The sequence below is a fragment of the Cucumis sativus genome, chromosome 1 (assembly GCF_000004075.3).
Source record: "Cucumis sativus cultivar 9930 chromosome 1, Cucumber_9930_V3, whole genome shotgun sequence".
Lineage (NCBI taxonomy): Eukaryota > Viridiplantae > Streptophyta > Magnoliopsida > Cucurbitales > Cucurbitaceae > Cucumis > Cucumis sativus.
The window spans coordinates 16,932,665-16,944,616 of record NC_026655.2 but is presented as its reverse complement, the minus strand read 5'-3'; the positions used below and the strand labels follow the sequence as shown (position 1 = coordinate 16,944,616).

Here is an 11,952-nt window from a genome sequence, read left to right as displayed (position 1 = left end):
GTACTACCCCTCCGAATATTCTCCCTTTTCTCCTATATTGCCATCTCCTTCCCTCTTCCTCGCCTTTCCTCTTCTATTTTTCTCCATTATTTCACTCCTTCCTTTCCTTCACCATTTCCCTTCCTTTTCTTTCACTTATGAAATTCGGTAAGAGTCTCAGCAACCAGATCGAAGAGACCTTGCCCGAATGGCGGGACAAATTCCTCTCCTACAAAGATCTCAAGAAGAAGCTCAAACTCTTACAGCCTAACTCCCCCCACATTAACCGCCCTTCCAAGAAGCCCAAGCTCGACGCCCATGCCGATTCTATTTCTAATCAAGTCATTGATTTTGTTACTCTCTTGGAAAAGGAGCTCGACAAATTCAATTCCTTCTTCGTTGAGAAAGAAGAGGAGTACATAATCAGATTGAAGGTATTTATATATATATATGTGTCTCTCTCTCATTTCTTTTTTAATTCTTGTGCATTCTACATTCTGCATATCTTTTGATTTCATTTTCTTGATTACAATCTCGTTAAAGAATTCTAGTTTTCATTAATTGTCTAAGCATTTTTACTACAACACTGTAGAATGTACTCTCAAGCGTTGAATAATTTAACGTCACAGACTAATCCACTGACACCTAACGTAGCTTCACAACTAAAATAACGGCGTCTGGCTTTTGCTTTGCGAGGTGAAAAGACATCCCACCGTAAACTTTTGAAAAGGGATAGTTTAATTATTTTGTTTTACCTATCGAAATCAAAGATAACTTATAACGCACTGTTCTTTGATGTTTTCTTTTGTAATATCTGGTTTCTTCCTTTTTGACTATTGGAATTAGAATAGAGAGTTATTTGGCCCACGTTGCAACGACTTTGCCACTTACTTCAGTATCTGGGATGGATGTACCTGTACATGACCATGCCTGCCGGCTATTCCTTATCGTTTTGTGTGTTTGGCGGCCATATTTTATGCTTACAATCATCAGCCTGTAATATTTTATTGGTTTTGGGATCTTCAGTTTTACACATCATCCAAGCTCTGAAACTCACAGTTGTTCACTGTGCCAAATGCAATGATAGTTTGTTTAATGTGACACAATATTCGTTTTGACGATGCTCTTTTTGTCTGTTTGTTTTAAATTTGAGTTGGACCAAGAGAAAATTTTGGTTGCATATTGTATGCTGATTGAAATGCTGACAATGTTGTCTTGGTTTTTGGTGGGGAATTAATTTAACAGGAGTTACAAGATAGAGTAGCTACAGCAAAAGATTTTGATGAAGAGTTGATACAAATTCGGAAAGAGATTGTTGACTTCCATGGTGAGATGGTTTTGTTGGAGAATTACAGTGCTCTTAACTATACAGGTAATCACATGATTCCTTTGGTTATTCTAAAGTCTAACTGATGTCATATGCAAAAGAAAATGTATTTTCTCTGTTGCCTAAACACTTGAATAGTTGCTAACATCATCGGAATTATTTTCTTTATTCACTGTGTATTGTTGATGTGACTCTATTTCTGCTTCATGTTGTTATTTACTCTAATTTAGCTCCTTACATTTTCATGGTCCACTCTTCGCTAATATCCAGGATACCTAGTCTACCTTAGGCTAGATCAAAACCAGAATTTTAATTTTATTAAGTTGTGAAGTTTCCAATTTAAATGCTTGATCCTGTTCCTCAAGATTATCGCAAACATTTCCAGTCCCATCACCAAGTCACCCTTAGGCCTTAGGAGCGGCCAGTTTTAACTTTTAATTTCATTGTTGGAAGAAAAATACTTCGTTGCATCTTATGCTACATTCATCTTTATGCGTTTTATCATAGTTTGCCTCATTGCCTCGTACCAATCTCTTAGTTGCATGTGTCTATGTATATATATATACACGCACACAAATTTGTGATTAAGTGGAACACACAAAGATGAGTGCATTCACTCTAGTTGAAATAGTCAAAGATATTTGTGTCCGGGACTATTTTTGATGTGTGGTCCTAATTCTTTTTGTAAAGGTAATTGCTTTTGAACTTTTAATTTCTTGGACCTTTATCTGTATGTCTACGGTTAGTTCTGAAGGGATAGCACATAATCTAATGTCTACAGTATGTCATGATCAGATCACAGATGCACCAAATGGCCTCCTCTGCTTTCTGTCCCTTAGTCCCACCACTTCTAGATTTTACACTAATTTAATTTACCTGTTCTAATTATATCCCCTCATATTATCTTCAACAGGTCTAGCTAAAATCCTCAAAAAGTATGACAAAAGAACTGGTGCACTTATTCGCCTACCCTTTATACAGAAGGTCCTACAACAACCCTTCTTCACCACAGACTTACTCTATAAGCTTGTCAAAGAGTGCGAGGCAATGCTTGACCGCCTCTTCCCTGCAAATGAACAGCCTACATTGGCCGAGGCAGCTGATGGCAATGAGGGATGTGCTCCGAGAGCATCTTCTACCGCCACCTCGAACAACGATGGGATTCTCGGAATGCCCAAGGAACTTGCAGAGATTGAGCACATGGAGAGCGTGTATATGAAGAGCACGCTATCAGCATTGCGAGTTCTGAAAGAAATTCGAAGTGGAAGCTCGACTGTCAATGCATTTTCATTGCCACCATTACAGATAAATGGCCTAGAGGGGACATGGAAAAAGGTTCCTGTGCTTGAACAGGAAGCCATAGCTAAGTAGTGTTTTGGTTTTTAGAAGATAACATCACTTGATTCCATTACTTTTATGACAACATCTTGTAAGAATGAATTAGATACTAAAAAGTTAAACATGTAAAATCTTAAATATAAATCTAAAAGATGTAGCAAATAGAAAGCCAATGTTTTTCCTGTTTGCCTTGTTTTTGTTTGGCAGTCAAATGGTTTCATACAAATATTAGATGCAATTGGGCATTGTAGTATGTGATAACAAAACAACGAACAGAAATCACAATAAAAAAAACCAAACGGAAAGGAATGAGAATGGATGTCTTTTACTAAATAAATTAAAATTAGTCTTTGAAACTTAACGAAATAATACCGTCCAATTAAAATGTGTTTCTCATATGATACTCTCCGTGCTTTGGGGTAAGCCAAATGGGTGAGAATAGTGAATGGGATCGAACTCTCCCTCTTCTCTTTAATTTGGCAGACGTCTTAGCATGCATGATTCATCTTATGTATTGTTAAATACAAACTTGTATTATATTTGACCACATTGTCATACAATAAGTGGAACCCACCTCTTGTATATAAGATTGACATCATCTTAAATTAAACATTGACTTATTCATTGGATTGTGTTTTACACCATATTGATATTCGATATGAGATTTCTTTATCTTGGTCAACTCATCTTCAACTCCAACTTTAATTTTTACAAAGTTTGCCCACTTGTACTCTAATTAGAATACCAGCAAATTTCAATTATGCTATTTATTGCATACTAGAGTTGTTATAACTTGTTATATACATAGAGGGTCGGTAAGTGAGAGGAGAGGGGATCAGTTATTTTGTGAGTGGTTTCTGCAATTTTCTTGAAGAGAGGAAAGGCAGAGAGGGAAGTATTATTTATCTTTGTTCTTAGTTTTCTGCATTGTTTTTACTTTCTGCTTTTTGTTTCCAAAATTGATATCATTAATTCTATATTGTAATCGTTCAAGTTCATATCAATACAATACGAACAAAATTCCCTAGTGTTCTAACATGAACTTCAATTTTGCATTATTTCAATGTCTCAACAATTACAAAGGATGCTTCAACTTAAATACATAAATGAATGAAGGAGAGGTTTACAATCACAACTAATCAGGCTATTAGGTGCAAATTACCGACTATAATAAATGATAGATAAGATAACATAAGTAATCATAAAGTACAGCAGAAAATAGACGGATCCATCAATGAATAGTGGTAGTTATCTTAACATCCCTCTCAAATGAGGTAGAGGAAGAAGGATGAGTTTTTTTGTAAAGATCCTGAAAATAGAGTGGAGATAACGATTTTGTAAGACAGTTGGCAAGCAGATGTTGAGAGGGAACATAGAAAACAACAAGTTGATTTGACAGAACTTTTGAATAAGGTGCACTTCTCAAGCACATTCTGTAGAATCTAGAGCTGCAAGTTTGAGGTAGGATATTTAAGATAATTTTAAGAAACTTTGTAGAAGGAAGTTTTGTCATTTGATTTTTGGACCGCGAGTTATTAGCCATCCAATTTGGAAGAAAATTTTTGGCCAAGAACCCAATTTTTGGGCATGACACAGGGAGGGGGCCATGCGCCCACGATACCCAGTGCACATCCACGCCCGTGCGTGAGGTTAGCGCACAGCCCATACCCATTCGTGCACGCCAGCCCCCTTCTAGCCCATCAATGCACGTTAGCCCCTCCAGCCGACCATCCTCGTGTGCCAGCCAATGCCAATGGGTGTTTTTAAGCAGTTTTTGATATTTTTGTCATTTCTAAGTAATGTTGTGTTAATTTTATTATTAAAGAGAATTAAATGGAAATATTTTTCATTAATTCAAGTTAAGAGGAGATCGAGCAAATTTACAAGTCAGGGGTTTAAACTACTATCTATGAGTGACAAAACAATTTTAAGTTGATTTTCTAAACATAAATTATTATAACATGTTTTAAGCACTATTTGATGATTTAATGTTTGAGTATATGATTTACAAAGTGTTTATAAAGCATGAGTTTAAAGATGCTTTGACAAATAGGTATTTGTTAACAAGGATTTACATGCAAGTATATGTTTATGTTAAGTTTCAAAAGTATTTAAGTTAAAAACTGATTTTAGCATGTTTTAAGATATATATAGCAACTCTTTGAGAATTATTGCATGTGCATAGAGGTTCCTTTGATGAAGGTATTCAGTAGATATCTAGTTTCCTATCACTGGGATAGGTTAATGAGACGAGGGTCTATAAATGCCTAGATTCCCATCTCAAGGGATGAGGCATGTAAGAATGCCTAGTTTTCCATCTTATTGTAGCTAGAACAAAATAAGGCACTACTGATGCTTAGTTTTCATCTCATAAATATCATATCACGAGATATGGCTTCTATGTCTAGTTTGTTGTTTTCGTCCCGGTGGTTCTTCCAGATATATCAACTAAATTAGTAACTTCGAGATAAATATTTCAATATTGATATACTTTTATGTGAAAGTGTAAATTGTTTAAGACTTGCTATTTCAAATGTACGTTTTTAAAACCACCACTCACTGGCCTATTTAGCTCACTCTTTCTAAATGTTTTCCCACTTTACAGGAAGAGATCGTGATCCGAGAGCCTGATCGTCGCCTTCAGTCTTCTATGCCAGTTTTGTTAATAGGGTTTCGTTTCTTTTGGTTAACACTTAAGGTTAAGCCATGTCATGTACATTTGTGTAAAAATAAGTTAGTCAAGTTAGTTTTGTTTTGTTTAACTATTGTCTGTACTAAATATCAGTTAGCCTTAACTTATTTTGAGGTTTATCTATTAAATTCTATCTAATCTAATCTATAAATGTTGTGTTAATCCACTGCGTAAGTTTTAAATTTATTTAAGCTCTTAAGGATCCCAAAATGTTTAGTAGTTAGGGTCAACTTGGTGTTGTTAAGAAGGGAAATGATGTCGATTGACTTCACGTCGTCTCTCAACTCGAGAGTAGGTGATTTGGGAGGGGGTTTGACACTACTGGTTCTGCTAGGTGTCTATTAACTTTCCATTAGGATCTCGTAAGGTGGTACCCAAAACTATAGTGTGCTCGATGAAACATACGCAATCTAGTGATCCCAAAAAAATGTTCTCATCTATCGGTGAATCCAAAGGAACACCTATGATATCGAGCTGTAAGCGATCCTGTTAGACCACTCATAAACATGACATGACAGACTGGTGGTTTCGACGAACGCACACAATCATAAATCTATGAAAAAGAGGTGATCTCAATAGACACCGTACATGTAAGTACAACCCTAATGACCAAAGTTAACAAAACACCACATTCCATAGCATGCAGCAAGATCATAAACATGACATGAATATCAATCATAAAGTCTTTAATCATGTCATTAACATATCATGCATAATCATCAACATAGTATCAGTAATCATCTACAACATCACATTATGCATTTTAGCTACCATCAATGTGTAATAATAAATACATGCAAGCTCTTAAATTCATATTTGAAGGTCCAATAGTAGAATCTGTTACTTGAGAAATTAGAAAAAAAAAAAAAAAAACATATTCCTTACCTGACAATAAAATTTCTCAAATTAATTCGAATCCAATTATAAAGAAAAATTTCAGTATCATAATCAATAAAATTAAGTATTGATTATTATAAAAAAAATTTCCCAAATTAACTTACCCCAGAATTGAAGTTGAAACTATTTCAACCTTTGGTGCTAAAATTCCAAAAATGAACTCTTCCAAAATTTGCCAATAAATCCTTTGAGAAAAACCCAATTAGACCCCAAAATAAATTTATTTTGAACCAATAAATCCTTGAAGAAAATCCCAATTAACATTTGATGGGTATATTAAAAACCCACAAATTAACATAAATAGGTGGAAAATAATTAATAGTTTTACTTAATAAAATTATCTATTATGCCCAAACAGAAATCCAACTCTGAATTGGTGATCTAATAGTAGAACCCGAATTAAAAAATTTTACCAACAAATTACTAATTTAATTATCTTAGCTTACCAAACTTACCCAAATGAAGATTAAAAAATCCTCTCAATTACCTTGATGGAAAAATTCATCACTTAAATCTTCAAGTTTTGCGAAAAGAACCTTCCAAATGCATGCAACCAAAATCAATTCCAATATTAAATTAAAATCTCACAATAAAGACCCAAAACGCTCATTTAAGTCACTAATCTTATATAAAACCAGTGAGCGACGATGGTAATAGAGGGCAACGATACATATCTTCGATCCAATAAGAGCGACGACGTGTATGGTTATCTTAGGGAAGAAGATGAATTTTTAATGCTATTTATAAGCCCAAGCACTACTACTACTAATTTTTATTATTTTCTTTTTTTTTACAATTAATTAAATGCACAAAATCTTAGGCATTTATAACAATTAATAATATTATTAATAATAATACTTCTTTATTATTTTTATTATTATTCTCCCACCAAAATATATAATAAAACTCTTATTCCATCTTCCATTTTTTTTTTAAGAGAAACAATCAAGTTATGTGGTCCGTATAATAGACCACATAACCCATTTTATTAATAAAGGATGTTATATATAAAGAGTTAGTGTGTAGCCCCAGGTAGCCTAATACAAGTTAGTTGATGAACGCATGTAAATTTATAATATTGTGCTTTGACGGTAGTCTTTGAAATATGGATGTCTGCTTGACCACATTCATGTCAAATTACAAATGTTTTCCCAACCCCTAACATGCCCACTTGTTTATCATTGAAGATCCAATTGTTCCCGTCCAACCAGATTACCCATAAGATAGAAGTCGCCATGTTGAACCCAATTATGTTCTTTACATTGTTATATTTGAGCTTGCAGAGAGATAAGACATAGATCTTTTATGTTTGTCTCTTGCAAAGCCAGACCCGTTTCCTCACTAGTTATTTGCCATAGCTTTTGCGCTTTTGAGTAATGAATGAAAATTTGGTTTAGGTCTTCATTTAATAATTTGAATGAGATATACCAATTTGGGTTGAGACAAGAATTTGGAAATATTTTTTGAATTGTCTCCATCGTGTTCAATTGCTCACGGATGATAGTCCACATAAAAAACTTGCATTTTTTTGGAATATGGGACTCCTATAAGTTTTTAAGCAGTGATGGTTGGATGTTAACGTTGGAGGAGATCGTTTTTTATGTTCTGCCAGATAATTGATTCTCTTTCATTTATTTGTCTTCTCAGCATGATGTTCCAATCATTTATGCTAATATCCCACACATAGTTGATTAAAGTGTTTTTGGATTCTAGATATAGCATAAAGTCTTAGATGTTTCAGAGAAAGGGGAATATTACCACTCCACCTACTATGCCAAAAAGAGAGATTTTCTCAATTGTTGATTGTCCAAGAGAATTTTCCTTCAATAGGAAATTCTCCAAGATGATATTTCTTGTTTTATGCATCAATAATTTTCTTCCATAGGAAAGTATTTTCATGGTGGTAACACCAAAGCCATTTGCTCAATAGTGCAAAATTTGTGTTCTTTACTTTTGTGATACTCAACCCTCTAGAGAGCTTAGGGGATGTGCATAAACCCCATTTTATGAGATGGGAGTTAAAGTCTTTATTTTTTTCCTTTCCACAAATAATTTCTCCAATGCCTTTCAATCTCTTTGTAGACATAACTGTAAGCTTTGAAAATTGAAAGAAGATAGGTTGGAACGCTGAGTAAAGATGATTTGATCAAAGAGAGCCTTCCCCCTTTTGGAGATTTAATTGTATCTCCAACCATTAACTTTTCGATGAACTTTGTCAATTGTTTTCTCCCAAAAGGTTTTGGATTGGGGTTTGCTACCCAGAGATGTCCCTAAACAAATCACATGGAAGTGTTGTAGAGATAAGCTCTACTGATCTGCAACAATATTGGTTAATTCTCTAAGTTGAGACATTTATGAGGCCTATTATTGATTTATAAGTACAGTCTATCTTATGCCCTAAAGCTAGCTTAAGCAATGACAAAGCAGTTTGTAGATTTCTTAGGTAAATATCATCATCCTCAATGAAGACCAAAATGTCATCTACGAGGAGGAAGTGGTTGAGACTATAGGAATTATCAAAACTCACTCCTTTTATGGCACCTCTTTTTTCTAGATGGTTCAGGAGCCTGCTCAGATAGTCCATGGCTAACACATAGATAAAAGGAGAATTTGGGTCACCTTGACAAATGCCCCTAGTTGATTTGATTATACTATGAGGCTTCCCATTGATGATTATAAAGTATTGAACGTTATTGGTACATGCTTTGATCCAGGTCCTCCAATTTGTAGGGTAATTTTTCACCTTCATCATGTAGTTAATAAAGTCCTAGTTGATCTTCTCAATGTCAAGCTTTAGCACATAACCACTGACTTTCTTTATCATTCAGAAATCAATAGCTTCATTTGCAATTAATATTGCATATGTAATTTTTCTGTCTCTTACAAACGCCACCTAATTTTTTGCTATTGTTTCTGCCAGTGTAACCTTAAGTCTAGAAGCAAGAGTCTTTGCAATAACTTTGTATAGAGAGCTGGTGAGACTAATTAGCCTATAATCTGAAGTTGTTAAAAATTTATTTTTTTTGTCAATGAGAGTTATGAACCTATTGTTGACTTTCTTGTTGATGATGCCATTTTTGTGGAAATATTTGAAAGCATCCAAAACATCCGTCTTGATGATCTTCAGATTTTTTATAAAAGAGAGTTGGGAAACCGTCAGGACCTGGAGTTTTATCGTTATCGAAAGAAATGATTGCCTTCTTTATTTCTTCCTCTTCAAAAGGTGCAATGAGAGTGGTGTGGTATTAGAGGTCAGTAGGATTCCAATCAAGGTTTGAAATCCACATAACCTCTTTGACTTCTCCGTTATAGATATCTTGATAATGATTTATGAAGGCTTTCACAATAAAGTCAGTTATGTGTTGAATAATCCCTTTTGAGTCCAGAACTTCTGTTATTAAGTTTCTTCTTTGATTTGTTGAGCAGACTTTGTGGAAATAAGTAGTATTTTCATCTTCATCTGTAAGCCAGTTCCTCCAATCGAGCCCTTTGAATCCATAATTGCGTTTGCTTGAGCTCAATGTTTGGTGAGATCAGACTTGAGAGCTAGCCTTTTTTAGTAAAGCTCTTTAGTCATTGAGTTAATTAAGTTCAATATTATCAATCAATTCAATTTCCTTTTGAATCTCTTTCTTTGCAAGATTGCTTTGCTTCTGATTGTTGAATTGCCAAAATTTAATGACTTTAGCAAGATCTTTGAGCCTTTGACGAATAAAAGTATAACCATTGTGCCCCTTCTTGTTTTATGTCCAGCCACCATTGTTGAATATTGTTCTTGAAAAATTGTTCAATAAAAAAAGAGTTGTTGAGTCTAAAAGGTCTAGGACCCCAATTAATTTGAGTAGATTCCAACTCTATGGGGAAATTACCCGAGATTGTTTTGGGTAAGGTTTTGGAAAAGTGAATACTGTAATTTTTTTTCCCAAGTGTTTGTGAAAAGGAACCTATCCAAGTGAAAGAAAACTGGATTCACTCATAAGTTGGATCAAGTAAAATTGTTGTTTGAGAAGGTAAGATCGATGAGATCATTCCTTTGAATGAAGCTATTTAGGTTGTTCATACCAGTTCTGTCCAGATTCTTTGCATTTGTCTCCTTGATTCATCTGACCACATTAAAATCTCCTATTAATAACCACGAAGGATTGCATTTGTTTCGGAGTTAAAAAAACTCATCCCAAAAGTTGTTTCTACTGTCATTTCTTGTGGGACCATACAAAGTAGTGATCCACCATGAAAACCCATTAAAAATTGTTTTTACTGTCATTTCTTGCGAGACCACACAAAGTAGTGAGCCACCATGAAAACCCATTCAAATTTTGAAAATTAACTGATAGAGAATATCTTCCTTCTACGAAATTTGAAAATTTTATAGTTTAAGTCATTCCACATAAGAAAAATTCCACCTGAACTTTCAATAGACTTTAGAGCTAACCATTTGATATGAGAAAAGTTCCAAAGAGATTTGATGTTGAAAATTTTTAAGCAAGAAAGTTTTGTTTCTTTGAGAATGTCAATGTCAGGGGCATAGGAGGAAATGAAGCTTGTTATTTGGGCTCTTTTAGAGGGAGAACCTAACCGTCTAATATTGCAGCACAAGACTTTCATGTATCACCAGTATCCCCCAAAGACCCATGGCCTGTGTTACCCGTATTCCCTTCATTAACAGTTACAGGTACATAAGATGAACTAGGGTAAAATTGTGTTTTGGTGAAAGCTTTAGGTCATTTTCCTATAGCCAAGTGACCAATCTCTGCTTGAAAAACTTTTCTTTAGCATCTTTGTCATTTTTGAACGTAGATTCTTTGTTCTTCTCTTCATTGTTGGAGCTAATTGGTTTCCCTCTAAGTGCAGTTTCCTCCAAACCAGTGAGGCTTTTGTTGGATCGAGTGTCAGGAACACATGTTGAGCTTGTTCCATTAAAAAAGTTTGTTGGCTCCATACTATTCAATTACTCAGGGATTAAATAGGTTTCCAATGATGACAAGGGCCCTAAGTCCACTACCAAATTGCAGCTTTTGTCCTTTAAGTCTTCAACTGGGTAATGAATGCATCTCATGTTTATTTGAAATATGTGCCGACTGCCTTTTAATATGATAGTATTTCTTCAAAATTAATTTATTTTGTTGGCCTTCAGTGTCAGAGGATCCTTCCTTATAATCTGCAGTTGGACTTTTAATGTGTAATTGTCTCTTTTTCTGCAAACTCTAATAAGCTGTGGGATAGATTGATTTATGGAGAATAAAATGAGACTTTCCTCTTTGATGGGCACTTGAAGTTTTGGAAATAATGGTTGTGATCTTCTGTATTTATTACCATTAAAGCTTTACCCTTCTCTTTCGTTTTATTTTCCTAGTAGATTTGGATGATAGGAGTTATTTTCTGAATCAAGAAAATATGAAGAATTATCCTTCTTGGCTTGTGTGCGATCTGAATCTGACATCTTATCAGGCTTAATTGTCTTGCTACCAGATTTAGTATTAGAGAATGCTGGCGGGACTGCATGGTTCAGTTGAACCACAAAATAATTCCCATCAATGTGATTGATAAAAATGGAGGCTGAAACAAACCCTGCATAGTTATATATGATCTTTATCTTTGCTTCCAACAGGTTTTTCATTTCCAAAGTTTTCCTTGCAACTGCCCAAAAGTCACCACACGCTTTCACAATTTGAACAAACGTGCTGTAATTCCAAGATTGCAATGGAATCCCTCTAAAATG

At 34.6% G+C, this 11,952-nt stretch overlaps 1 protein-coding gene across 1 annotated transcript; it reads left to right on the top strand.

Annotated features, from left to right (window-relative positions):
- Positions 1-2,831, top strand: LOC101215236 (SPX domain-containing protein 1). The gene is made up of 3 exons (XM_004149979.3): positions 1-413; positions 1,225-1,351; positions 2,220-2,831. The coding sequence occupies exons 1-3, from the start codon at positions 138-140 to the stop codon at positions 2,675-2,677; spliced, it is 861 nt and encodes a 286-aa protein (XP_004150027.1). The 5' UTR covers positions 1-137; the 3' UTR covers positions 2,678-2,831.
- The last annotated feature ends 9,121 nt before the right edge of the window (positions 2,832-11,952 follow it).

Excerpts from the sequence above, each read along its gene's own strand:
- LOC101215236 (XM_004149979.3), top strand. The coding sequence starts at position 138 with ATGAAATTCGGTAAGAGTCTCAGCAACCAGATCGAAGAGACCTTGCCC. Across the intron at positions 414-1,224 it reads AGTACATAATCAGATTGAAG|GAGTTACAAGATAGAGTAGC; the intron begins GTATTTATATAT and ends TTAATTTAACAG. Across the intron at positions 1,352-2,219 it reads CAGTGCTCTTAACTATACAG|GTCTAGCTAAAATCCTCAAA; the intron begins GTAATCACATGA and ends TATCTTCAACAG.